The 13,025-nt window shown below is 34.7% G+C and overlaps 1 protein-coding gene across 1 annotated transcript; it reads right to left on the bottom strand.

The window, feature by feature from the left end:
* Positions 1-372: 372 nt before the first annotated feature.
* On the bottom strand, positions 373-12,657 carry LOC133335271 (uncharacterized). The gene is made up of 2 exons (XM_061543560.1): positions 12,589-12,657; positions 373-963 (listed from the first exon to the last, which is right to left on the bottom strand). Exons 1-2 carry the CDS (start codon positions 12,655-12,657, stop codon positions 373-375), a joined length of 660 nt encoding a protein of 219 aa, XP_061399544.1.
* Between the last annotated feature and the right edge of the window lie 368 nt (positions 12,658-13,025).

Genomic DNA, 13,025 nt, shown 5'->3' with positions numbered 1-13,025 from the left:
TGACAATTGATGATGTGTGGTCTCAAAAGAACAGGTGGAAATCTATAATAACACTAATAGTTATTGTTGATGTTGGAAATAACTATGTTTTCTGGGATTTCAATAATGTTTCATGAGTTATTTTTTTCCAGTGAGATGAGCAGCTGTTCGATATTTTTAGTTTTGGACATTTGGTTATCGTTTTTGGAAGACCACACGTCAGAAGCATGTCACTAAAACGGTTTTAGGTGTAATTATTGCGGACTTTGTTTGCCATGAAATTCCTAAAAATAAAGTAGATGTTCGCAATGTTCCTTATTGCAATTTTCAGTCTAAAAAATTAACATTTTTTTTATAATTTTATAAATTTATTATTAAAGATCAAAATATTTCTTATACCATTGATACATCAATCATTTTATTTTTAACAAAATCATGCCACGCCTGCATAGCCTGTAATACCTCGACCAGTATTTCATTTTGCAATTCGACCAGATGATGTTTTTCCAGGGACATTTTCATTACAGCATAATCCAGAGAACGTTCGCCACCAACATCATCGCCTGGTGGAATTTTCAGTTGATCAACAAGCTCTACAAAATCTTTTAAAATTCGAAAACGATTGGCTGCAGTTGTTTCCAAAGCAATATTGGCTTTGTTCAAATAGCGGGTCATTAATTTAACCTGAGCTGCCAGATAATCGCTGCGTCCAACAACATCGGACAGATCATTTCTCAAATGCGCCACAGCATCTCGCGAAGCTTGCAATTTGTCATTGGCCGTGGCATTTAATTTTCTCTGTTGTGACCAAATGTCAGTCATGAAGTGGGGAGCTGCTGTAGTGAATGTTTCTGTTTGGGGTGTGGTGCTCCTTGAGAACGTTATCGATTCATCTCCAATTTGTAGATTGCTTTTCAGCGATGTCTCACCAGAGTCTAGACCAAAATTGAAACCAAATCGAAATATAACATTTGAGTGGGATGCCTAGAAGGAAGTACATATCGGAAGATCAGTGGAAATTTTCGAAACTAAGAAATCATACCTACCCCTATGCTGATGAGAAAAATGGTGAGCGGAAATAAAATGTCAAGCGTGAGTGTTACCATGCTTTAAATATCATAAACAGTATTCAACTGAATTCATTTGATTTCCCAAAGATTCGATTAAGTCGAAATAAGAAATTCAAGATTTTTTGTAGGATTATCAGTCATCTGGGTCTAAGGTCAGCATTTTGGTTTTGCTCACATTTAAGCGAAATAACGTCAATAATCATACTAGCCTTTGCTTGAAAAAAAAAAACGTCTGTCTGGTTGTCATTTAATTTAAATGTAAATGGTAGAAGACGTCTAAGTTCGCAGTGAAGATAATTTGTTCATCTATAATTTTTTTAATTTAAGTCGAATAGAACAGTTTTGCCATTTTGTATACCACTTGTTGTTTATTAAAAAAGTTAATTCGGTAGTACATTTTATAAATGACAAAAAAATATGAAGGATAATTCAAAAGTCCTTAGTGTGTTCGTGACATTTTGACTTGATACTAAATAATATCGTCTGAAACCAAAGGATGTTTAATTTTTTCCAAAAAAATAAATACACCTAAAAATGATTTCTGCGTTGTTTGTAAAAAAGGATAAGGGTATTGAAAAAAACTGACAACCAGAAAGGCATACGAAAAGTAAAATGTTCGGTTTTGAAAGTACAGACAGACATATGGATAACCCGCAGTACATACGACAAACATAGTTACCCGTATGTGAAATCAACATGCCTGCCTATGTCTGTCTGTCTGTCGGCCTGGCTGCACAGGCATACGAAATAAATGTAGAGTGTACACATGAACGTATGTGGCGAGCGACAGATACACGACACTTGGTGGTAGAGTCGAAAGAAAAAGCTGGTTAAAAACAACATGCCAGCTGGAAGGGAAAGGAATCGGGGAACCATCTGCTGTCGCTGAAGTCGTTTTGTGCCGGTTTTTATACAATGCCTGCATAAACGTACGAACATACACACATATACATCTATTTGTGTATATGGATTTGTTTCATGCAATCATTATCATTTATATGCGGATGCATATGCCGTATACGACCAGTGATGGAATACGGGTGATAAGGATAAGGGCCGCAATAAATATTTATTTTGTAGACAAATGTCCTTTAGATTGTTCAGATCCTTTAAATTGTTAATTAGAATGAATCAACCAATGGACCAACTATGTTGAAAAATATTCTCACCTTCGGTACAGATTTTCATATAGCTGCCATATATGAGTCGTTTATTTTAAAAGCAGTTTAAGTCAATTTTTCTTTTATTGGCATATTTAAAGGTTTGGGTTTGATTTGTTTCAAAAATATTGTAAAGTGGTATTAATTTGGTTTGTGGTTTTGTGTCCTTAACCATGATAAAATATATATAATATTTGGTTGCGGAAAAAGAGATCCATTAGGCCGATCGTCGAAAATGTCACTAAAATCGGAGAAATGGTCGAAGGTGACCGGCATTTTAGCGGTCGTAGCATCTCCCAGGAGCTAAAAATCGACCATAAAATTGTTTTAATCCATCAAAACAAAGCTGGATTCAAAAAGAAGCTTGATATTTGGGTGCCCTACCAAAGTGCGGTGAAGCACCTCACACAGTGATCAAACCAGGACTAACGGCCAGGAAGGTTCTGCTATGCATTTGGTGGGATTGGAAGGGGGTTATTTAATATGAGTTTCTTCCATATGGCCAAACGCTAAATTCTGATCTCTACTGTCAACAACTGGACCGCTTTAAGGTGGCAAATAGGAGAGGTGTCGTGTTCCACCAGGACAACGATAGACCACATGCATCTACAGTTACTCGCCAGAAACTTGTGGAGCTTGGTTGGGAAGTTTTAATGCATCCGACATACAGTCTGGACTTGGGACCAGGCGATTATCATCTGTTCTTGCATTGCAGAATTTCTTTAATGATAAAATATTGGTATCATAAAATATTTGTAGCTAGCTAGCTATGAGAGAGGCATTATGATGTTACCTTTATAATGGCAAGAAATGGTGCATATTTGGCCCAAATCGGACATTCCGAAGCATGATAAATAAAGTCTTATAGTTCATATAAAAATAATGGATTTCTTTTTCCCCAACTTAAACCATTTTGGAAATAAACGAATTATATATTTCCTTTGCTTTCAAATAAGTGATGCACCAATCACACTACAACCCTCCGATCGGATCAAAATGTCCAACTAAACCAAGATTTGTAGTAGAATCTAAAATGGACTTAAACCCCTTTCATAATAAACGACTTCAAAATTAACAATTTAATATACACTCCACCTTATGGTGGGAGTTTTATAAAGAACTCTCTACAAAGGCCCTGTTCTTTCATACCCCTGGTAGGTAATTGTATAAACCCCAGCCCTGTGTATGGACCACTTTTAAAATACAAAGCAGTTGAATTTTCAACATTTTGCGTTTTAAGATGGATATTTGATATGAATGATGCTCTGCTGCTCTGTCTACCATCGTTCATGGTACTGATGTACATCTGTAGGTAGGTAGATGGGTTCGTCGAGATGTGTAAATGGATTTGTATCTACCCTCTTTGTGTTACACAAATACATACGCAGAAACGGTCGTCTCCAAATACACATTTGGATAAATTTGTATCCATTGGATTCGGCAACCAGTTTTGGAAAATGTTTACTTTGGTTATGGCTGGTTATACACCCATCCATCCATCCATCCAAGCAACCAACCAACCAGCCATTCAGACACAATGTTGTGTACAAATGTTTGTGAAACCAATACATAGATACAGCTGCCGCTATTTACCCTATAGGTAAGTATAGTATGTATTAGGGTATGTTTGTAGATTTGTCTGGCTGGCTGACTGTTTGACAGACTGGCAGTTTGTTTGTCGAAAACATTTTGTAACGTATTTTTTGGCATTTGCACAGTTTTTTTTTCGTATTTTCGTTTGTTTTTATTGAGGAGTACGAAACTCTCACAGATACACATTTAGTATACGCATACACATACACACATCTTTCTATGTATATAAAAAACTTAAATATGCTTAAGTATGTTTCATTATTTTGTCGGCATATGACCATCACTAATGGCAAGATGTAGTGTAAATTGAGCACAACACTGCAGGAGGCCCTGCAACAACAAACAACGGGAGAAGAAGGAAGTGCCTCCTTATCCCCGATAATAAATTTCGATTCTTCGTTTCACACCCTCATGCCTGAAGACCCTTATCTTCGAACACAAAGTGATCGTATTCTCAATGATCGCCACTTGCTCGCTGGTGTTCCTTTGTGAAAATAGCATCCTTTGTCGGTCGGGCCATACTAACTGCTACCTCCTAGTCAAGCGGACAAACAAACATGTGTTTTTGGATTTGGATTGAAATTCATAAATCCAGCAGTCACATAGATTACTGAAAACAGATTGTTTCGTTTCACTTTGCAATGGTCTTCTTCGTTTTCCTCTTGTTGTTTTGAGGCATTTATGGTGCAGTGCCACAATAACTTGATCATTTTTGATCCCTACAAAATCAAAGAGTTGGTCACGAACACTTGAACCAAAAAATCCCCCAACAAAATTATTTATGTATGCATAGAGAAATTGGGTTACATACAGTGATCGTGAAAAGAAAGTTCGTTGTTTCTTTATTCCATGGGAATTGTCCTACACACCGGCAAACATGTTCTATTTATTTGTCATATAATCAATCAATGTTAATTAATTTTGGTTTTTCAGTTTGTAACTCATCGAAATAATCATTTCCGACCCTATAAAGGATATATATTCTTGATTAGCGTAAAATGCTATGACGACCCAAGCATGTCCATCTATTTGTCTGTTGTAGCCTCTAAATTTTGCATAGAGTCGCCTTTTGTCTGCAGGCGGGTCCAGTTCAAAGATGGGCTATATCGGTAGCCTCCAATTTTCAGTTTTTGGGTGCTTTGACTGTATTATTCGACCGAATTGGCTGTAATTTAGTACTTTGAGATCTTATTGGGTAGCTAATCTATCCTCTAAAAATTATAAATATAGGTAATTTTTTTTTTCTTGTAGCCCCCATATAACGGTACCACGAATTTTCGATATTTTGAGGTTCTTGAGCTCGTTTTTCAACTGAATTCGCTAAAATTTGGTATGTTTGATTCTTATTGTGTGCCAAATTTCTCCACTAAAAATTATAAATATAGGCCACTTTTTCTGGTAGCACCCCTAATTTTTGTATTTTGAGCGTATTTTCGACCGAATTGGCTGTAATTTAGTACTTTGAGTTCTTATTGGGTAGCTAATCTCTCCTCTAAAAATTATAAATATATGTACATTTTTTCGAGTAGCCCCCATATAAGGGTACCACAAATTTTCGCAATTTGGTATTTTGTAGTCGTATGTGGTAACAAATCTCCCTACAAACAATTATTAATATTCTCCCCTTTTAGGGGTTGTCCCCATATAACCCCCTTTTTTATATTAAAATATTTTTTTAATTTGTTCCACCTTTTAGGTTTGTCCCGAAAGCACGGAATTGTAGAATCTCTCTATCCATCTTTTTCATCTTTCATTCTACCTTCGGCCATCTTTGTAATCGGTCCGTATTTAGGTTATGGCTGGTTATACACCCATCCATCCAAGCAACCAACCAACCAGCCATTCAGACACAATGTTGTGTACAAATGTTTGTGAAACCAATACATAGATACAGCTGCCGCTATTTACCCTATAGGTAAGTATAGTATGTATTAGGGTATGTTTGTAGATTTGTCTGGCTGGCTGACTGTTTGACAGACTGGCAGTTTGTTTGTCGAAAACATTTTGTAACGTATTTTTTGGCATTTGCACAGTTTTTTTTTCGTATTTTCGTTTGTTTTTATTGAGGAGTACGAAACTCTCACAGATACACATTTAGTATACGCATACACATACACACATCTTTCTATGTATATAAAAAACTTAAATATGCTTAAGTATGTTTCATTATTTTGTCGGCATATGACCATCACTAATGGCAAGATGTAGTGTAAATTGAGCACAACACTGCAGGAGGCCCTGCAACAACAAACAACGGGAGAAGAAGGAAGTGCCTCCTTATCCCCGATAATAAATTTCGATTCTTCGTTTCACACCCTCATGCCTGAAGACCCTTATCTTCGAACACAAAGTGATCGTATTCTCAATGATCGCCACTTGCTCGCTGGTGTTCCTTTGTGAAAATAGCATCCTTTGTCGGTCGGGCCATACTAACTGCTACCTCCTAGTCAAGCGGACAAACAAACATGTGTTTTTGGATTTGGATTGAAATTCATAAATCCAGCAGTCACATAGATTACTGAAAACAGATTGTTTCGTTTCACTTTGCAATGGTCTTCTTCGTTTTCCTCTTGTTGTTTTGAGGCATTTATGGTGCAGTGCCACAATAACTTGATCATTTTTGATCCCTACAAAATCAAAGAGTTGGTCACGAACACTTGAACCAAAAAATCCCCCAACAAAATTATTTATGTATGCATAGAGAAATTGGGTTACATACAGTGATCGTGAAAAGAAAGTTCGTTGTTTCTTTATTCCATGGGAATTGTCCTACACACCGGCAAACATGTTCTATTTATTTGTCACATAATCAATCAATGTTAATTAATTTTGGTTTTCAGTTTGTAACTCATCGAAATAATCATTTCCGACCCTATAAAGGATATATATTCTTGATTAGCGTAAAATGCTATGACGACCCAAGCATGTCCATCTATTTGTCTGTTGTAGCCTCTAAATTTTGCATAGAGTCGCCTTTTGTCTGCAGGCGGGTCCAGTTCAAAGATGGGCTATATCGGTAGCCTCCAATTTTCAGTTTTTGGGTGCTTTGACTGTATTATTCGACCGAATTGGCTGTAATTTAGTACTTTGAGATCTTATTGGGTAGCTAATCTATCCTCTAAAAATTATAAATATAGGTAATTTTTTTTTTCTTGTAGCCCATATAACGGTACCACGAATTTTCGATATTTTGAGGTTCTTGAGCTCGTTTTTCAACTGAATTCGCTAAAATTTGGTATGTTTGATTCTTATTGTGTGCCAAATTTCTCCACTAAAAATTATAAATATAGGCCACTTTTTCTGGTAGCACCCCTAATTTTTGTATTTTGAGCGTATTTTCGACCGAATTGGCTGTAATTTAGTACTTTGAGTTCTTATTGGGTAGCTAATCTCTCCTCTAAAAATTATAAATATATGTACATTTTTTCGAGTAGCCCCCATATAAGGGTACCACAAATTTTCGCAATTTGGTATTTTGTAGTCGTATGTGGTAACAAATCTCCCTACAAACAATTATTAATATTCTCCCCTTTTAGGGGTTGTCCCCATATAACCCCCTTTTTTATATTAAAATATTTTTTTTTTTTATTTGTTCCACCTTTTAGGTTTGTCCCGAAAGCATGGAATTGTAGAATCTCTCTATCCATCTTTTTTTTCATCTTTCATTCTACCTTCGGCCATCTTTGTAATCGGTCCGTATTTAGGCTTAGCCCTTATATCATGATACCTACGAATTTTCGTTATTTTTAAAATTTAGCCTTAAGTACATTTGTTGATATGGTTATACTTTTTGGTATGTCCCCTATACTTTCATTTCAAGTAACTATTAGTATACCTATAGTGGATATATCCAATGTTCGGGCTCGGGCGAATAGTAATGTTTTTTTTTTTAATATTTAATTGTAGACACATTTACAAATGTTTAAAAAAATAACAATCTAATTTTATTTTTTCTATATACGAATATTATTATATAATTATATACATTCTGGTTGAAATGGCTAAAATGCATTTCAATCAAATTCTTATTAATCGTTTTCCCGCTTTAAAAACGTTAACCCTAACATTTGACACCCACTGTATAATTTATTCCATGTGTAAACGGGTAGTGATTATCGTAAAACTTCTCGACATGAGAATTCTACAAAAATGAAAGAGACCCACAGGAAGGCATGAAATGAGTGACATATGTTTTGAATTTTATCCAACCAGATTTTGGATATCAGACAATTAAGAAAAGAAAGTTTTCGCCCAAAACGACGAAATGTGATATTTTGCTAGGGAAACACAACAAACAACAGAATGGGAAAAACCCAGCTGTCACACCACATCCTTTGGGTTTGGAATTAACAAAATATCACAGCAGCTTTAATAATTCGAATATTTTACTCTTTTCGAACGACGTAATTAAGAAAAAAGTTGCAAAATTCTTGAGTATGAAATCTAATGGGATATTTGTTTTGTTGTTGTAGACTTTTCATTCAAAAGGATGAATGAAAAAAATTAACAGGAAGTGGGAAAATCTTAAGTTGAAATATCCAATCCAACAAATCAGATATTTCATTCGTTAATACTTTGCATTTTTAGTGTACAATAAAGTCCGTCCCCAATATTATATTTAATTTTTTTAATTCTATTACTTAACTGGTTTAGAATGTATTCCCATTTTGTTTACAAAAAACAAAAATAATTGAATAAAAAGAAAAACACAAACAACAATTTGAAATAAACAACCATCCAACGCTGACTATAAAAATGTCACGAAATATAATCATGCCAAATGCGCTTGGCGAACGAGAACCTGATATTGGCTAAACACGAATTTGCAAACTCAACTGGTCAACTTGTCGCTTGATCGTAGATATCATCTGGGCCAGGAATTGTTGTTGTTGTTGTTTTTGTTATTTTTGTTATTTTTATTATTTGTTTATTGGTGTCATATTGTTCTTATTGAAAATACCTCGGACCACTCACTATGCAATTGCTGACGACAGTAACACTGACAGTCCAACGCCATCAACAAATTGCATTTGCAGTTTCAGCACAATAATCACAGAGTGCGAGCAGTAAAACAAAAACGGTTGCTCAATCTCCCATGATGATTATTGCCATGTCATGAATATTTATATGTAAGTATGTATGCACGTCAATAATGCAAGGTTTGCATTTAATATTTATTTAGATAAGTATTATATTTACGATATATTCAATATTTTACACAATGTACTTTCCATTTGATCGTGAAACGGATTTTGTTTTAATAAAGTCCATGAAATTTTCAAGTCTTGGGGATACGAAATTGCTGAGAGAAATTGCTTCAGATATATAGAATTAATTGGGTTCGATATATAGTGGATGTAACTCAAAGACGGACATATACTAACAGTTCTTGTACACAGACATTTCCCAGACATCGAAACTCCAATATAAAAATTATTTACAAAAATATAGCACAATGGGACTCACATTATAAAAATCGACCAGTCTGTGGCTGTCATTACAAATGACAATTATATTCTAGATAAATAGCTAAATATCCTACAGATAAGAGAACAACTGTGCCAAATTTTTAATCTATGCCTTAAGTTTTTACTTTCCCAAACTTTAAAAATAGGTTCAAAATCCAATAAATTTGTTGCATGAACAAGCTCAAATTAAAAATTGAGGCTATTGCTCTCGAACTCATTACAATTTAAAAAAAAATTATATTAGTTTGGGGAAAAGGAAATCCATTAGGCCGGTCGTCGAAAATGTCCATAAAATCGGGGACATTATCGAAGTTGACCGGTATGATAACAGTGGTAACATCGCCCAGGAGTTAAAAATCGACAATAAAACTATTTACACAAAGCTGGATTCTAAAAGAAGCTCGATGTTTGGGTTCCACACCAATTAACGGAAAAAATTGGATGGATGGAATTTCCATCTTCGAAGCATTGGCCAAACGGAATGAGATAGACCCATTTTTTAAACGGATGGTAACTGGAGATGAGAAATGGATCACATACGATAACCCTGTGCGAAAACGATCGTGGTCAGAGAGGACTTACGGCCAGGAAGGTATGGTATTTAGGTATGGAGATTTGACTCCCAATTATAACGAAATTACAGACAATTCAGGTAATAAACGGGTCCACAATCCTTAAAATACTAGTACTGTTATATGGGGGTAAATAGTATTTGCTAGCTCACATTTCAGACAATTCGGTTTGAAAAAAGAGCCAAAATTACCGATAATTTTGGGATACCGTTATATGGGGATATAAAAAAGCCTGGTCCGATTTATCCCATTTTCAATACCAAACTTCCTAGGATTAGTTGCAATATATTTGCAAAATTTGAAAACTTTATCTTCAGTATTGTGAGATCTGTAGTGATTTCAACAGACAGAAGGATATGCTTAATTCGACATAGAATTTTATTCTGATAACGAATATGTACTTTATGGGGTCTTCGGTGAATATTTCAAGGCGTTGCAAACTGAATGCGGAGGGTATAACATTGAATGTAATTGATCTTGATAATTTTATCAATTGTTTGGAACTGTTTAAAATTGTTTATACATATTCCCGTAATAAAAAACTGGTAAACATTTTCCAATTTGTAAAAGGGAAAATCGGCAAGAATTTCGAAAAATATAAGCGGACAATTTTCATTCAGTAATTAGACTGTCTATCTGGACTTCAACACCCACATAAAAATATGCTACGTGATTTAGTTCTCCCATCAACCTTAATATCATTTACCAGATAATAGCTTCAACTGAATATTGATTGCCACAACACTTTGGGTGGAACCGTTATGACCTAGGCATCGATCGATCAACCTGATGGTGTATTTTTATCACCCAGTTTGTTTTTCTTTTTTTTTGTTTTGTTTCTTCATCAGTCACCTCACCTCACCCCATTGTACTCATTTGATTTAACTTAATTTCTTTGATTTTTGTTGTTTTTTTTTTGTTTTTTGGTAAATAAAAATGAATTCATAAATATCACCTCCTACTGGATGTGTTCGAGGCGACGTACACACGCACGTCGACACAATCGCTTCAAACCACAGCAGAAAAAACACATTTTTCAAACCGGATTCCCAAAAAGTGCTGGACACGTTTTATTTCGTCATATATACAATGTTATATACAGACATGTATATGTATACACAATTGTATATAAACAATATTATATTTATAGAAATCTACGAATATACGTACATGCGTATGTATGTATATACAGACTGTTGTATGCCCAAGACTGTTTGCCAAGTGACGGTTGTGGGGTTTTACAAATTACCAAAAAAAATCGTTACCAACAAAATGTAACTTTAATTTGTTTTTTTTTTTGTCTATGCTTCATTTTTAATTTGAAGAACAAAATGACATTGTGTTGACTTTGGTTCGTTAAATAAAATCTCTAAGCCAGCCACATGCAAAGCATAAAAATGTGAAGTAATTAACATTTATTTTTACGGTAGGCCTAATAGCCTCTAATCTAAAAAACAACAACTGGCAAATTCGTTAAATATTAAAGCTTAAATTAAATTGTAAAATATATATATATATATATATATATTACGGTGTTCAGAGTTTGCAGTAAATCGGATTCACATTCGATATATCTGAGAATTATTTTATTTATGGACCGATATAGGCAACCTACCACAGTCCGTTTATAGGGGAATTTTGTTTTTTGCAAATATCAATTATTGGAGAGAGGTACCACTGAGGGAGCATCAAATCACAGACTGCAATGTTTGCTGGGTATTTTCGTTAAGTATTTTGCGTGGGATGTCACATTGGAAGTGGCAGACACATGGGGTGGATAAAAAAGACGCTTAATTGAAAATTATCAACAAAAAGTCCAAAGTCATAAGCTACAGACACAACACTGTAGCAATAGTCCGTTTTCCAAACATACATACAGACACTTTGGTTTAGATATGTGTCTTATACATAGGACGCGATTATTATCTTGAGAGTGGCAACGGTATTCATATTACTAGTAATTTAACGAGTACCACTGCATTTGTAATCATGTAACTAAATAGATAGGAAAAACAAGTTAAGAAATAAATCATAAACATTGAGAATGATAATATAAATTTACCCTTAAAGGGATAGAATATAAAATAATTTGTTGATATAAGATCAGAGCGTGGACGAGCTATTGTAACTGGTCCGGAAACCATGAAGAAAGACCTTATTCGTGAATAAATCGGCTCCAATGCTCATATTAATTCGAATCCGACTCAGTGGAGTAATATTATGTTCTCGAATGAATTAAAGTTTAATATTTAAGGCCCAGACACGAATAAAATTACCACGAGAAAGTCAACAAATGAAAGACTCATGCCACAGTATTGTAAGGGTACTGGGTAGCATGGAGAAGGGCCAGTAATGGCATTGGGTTGCTTTAATTTTTATGAAGTTATATATATTTTCGCAATCTATGAAGTAATGGATCGGATTGTTTATTCAAATGTGTTGAAAAAAGTTACAGGTCATTTATTCCGTTCGAAATTTTAGTTGCTTTAGTTTTGGCCACCAGGTATGTGTATGTTTAATTTGTTACACAACAAAAGACACAAGTTCGGGTTAAATTCCTTTAATATGAAATTAACATTTCGATTTCAAGTCTTGGCATTTTTACACACAAATTAACTACCTCAATGTCGCAGTAGTTCTTATTTCATTATTAGTTCCCTGATAATTGAACCACTAGTTCCATGTTGGAACAAACTAAATGAGAATATATACATATATACGAGTATGTATGTATTTATAAATTTACATTACTGCTGCTATTCTGGAATCTATATTCATGATTACCCGGATTTTTACGAGCACTGCGTTCATACATAACGAATAAAATTCTCAATTGATACAAGAATGTCAGCGGGAATGGAGGAAAAAATCAATATCGCTAAGGGTTGTTTTTATAGTCCTTTTTTACGCTGTCCTTTGTACTGCGTAAATACGAAAATCAACTGTGAGAGAACAAGAAAAACAAAGAAAAATTCCCACACTCTTAAGTGCGTAAATATGGCATTTGGGTAGGAACTGTTTTTTTTTTTTCGCTGATAACATATTTGGGTAGATACTTTAAAAAAAGTATATCTTAAAATACGTTACTTTCCTGGGGGAAAGTTGTCTGTATGTATGGAACACACGCACGCACACACTCCAGATAAGAGGGCTTATTCTAAAACGCAATAGCGAAGGAAGAAA

Source organism: Musca vetustissima, unplaced genomic scaffold, assembly GCF_032173495.1.
Source record: "Musca vetustissima isolate MV318-11 ecotype Yass unplaced genomic scaffold, APGP_CSIRO_Mvet_v1 utg3273, whole genome shotgun sequence".
NCBI classification, from domain to species: domain Eukaryota; kingdom Metazoa; phylum Arthropoda; class Insecta; order Diptera; family Muscidae; genus Musca; species Musca vetustissima.
The sequence above is the reverse complement of the archived record's forward strand: the minus strand, read 5'-3'. Positions and strand labels throughout refer to the sequence as shown.

Bases quoted from the DNA above. Each gene is read 5' to 3' on its own strand.
- LOC133335271 (XM_061543560.1), bottom strand. From the start codon at position 12,657: ATGTATGAACGCAGTGCTCGTAAAAATCCGGGTAATCATGAATATAGA. The intron at 964-12,588 runs GTAAATTTATAA...ACTTCCTTCTAG, and splicing joins TCCAGAATAGCAGCAGTAAT to GCATCCCACTCAAATGTTAT.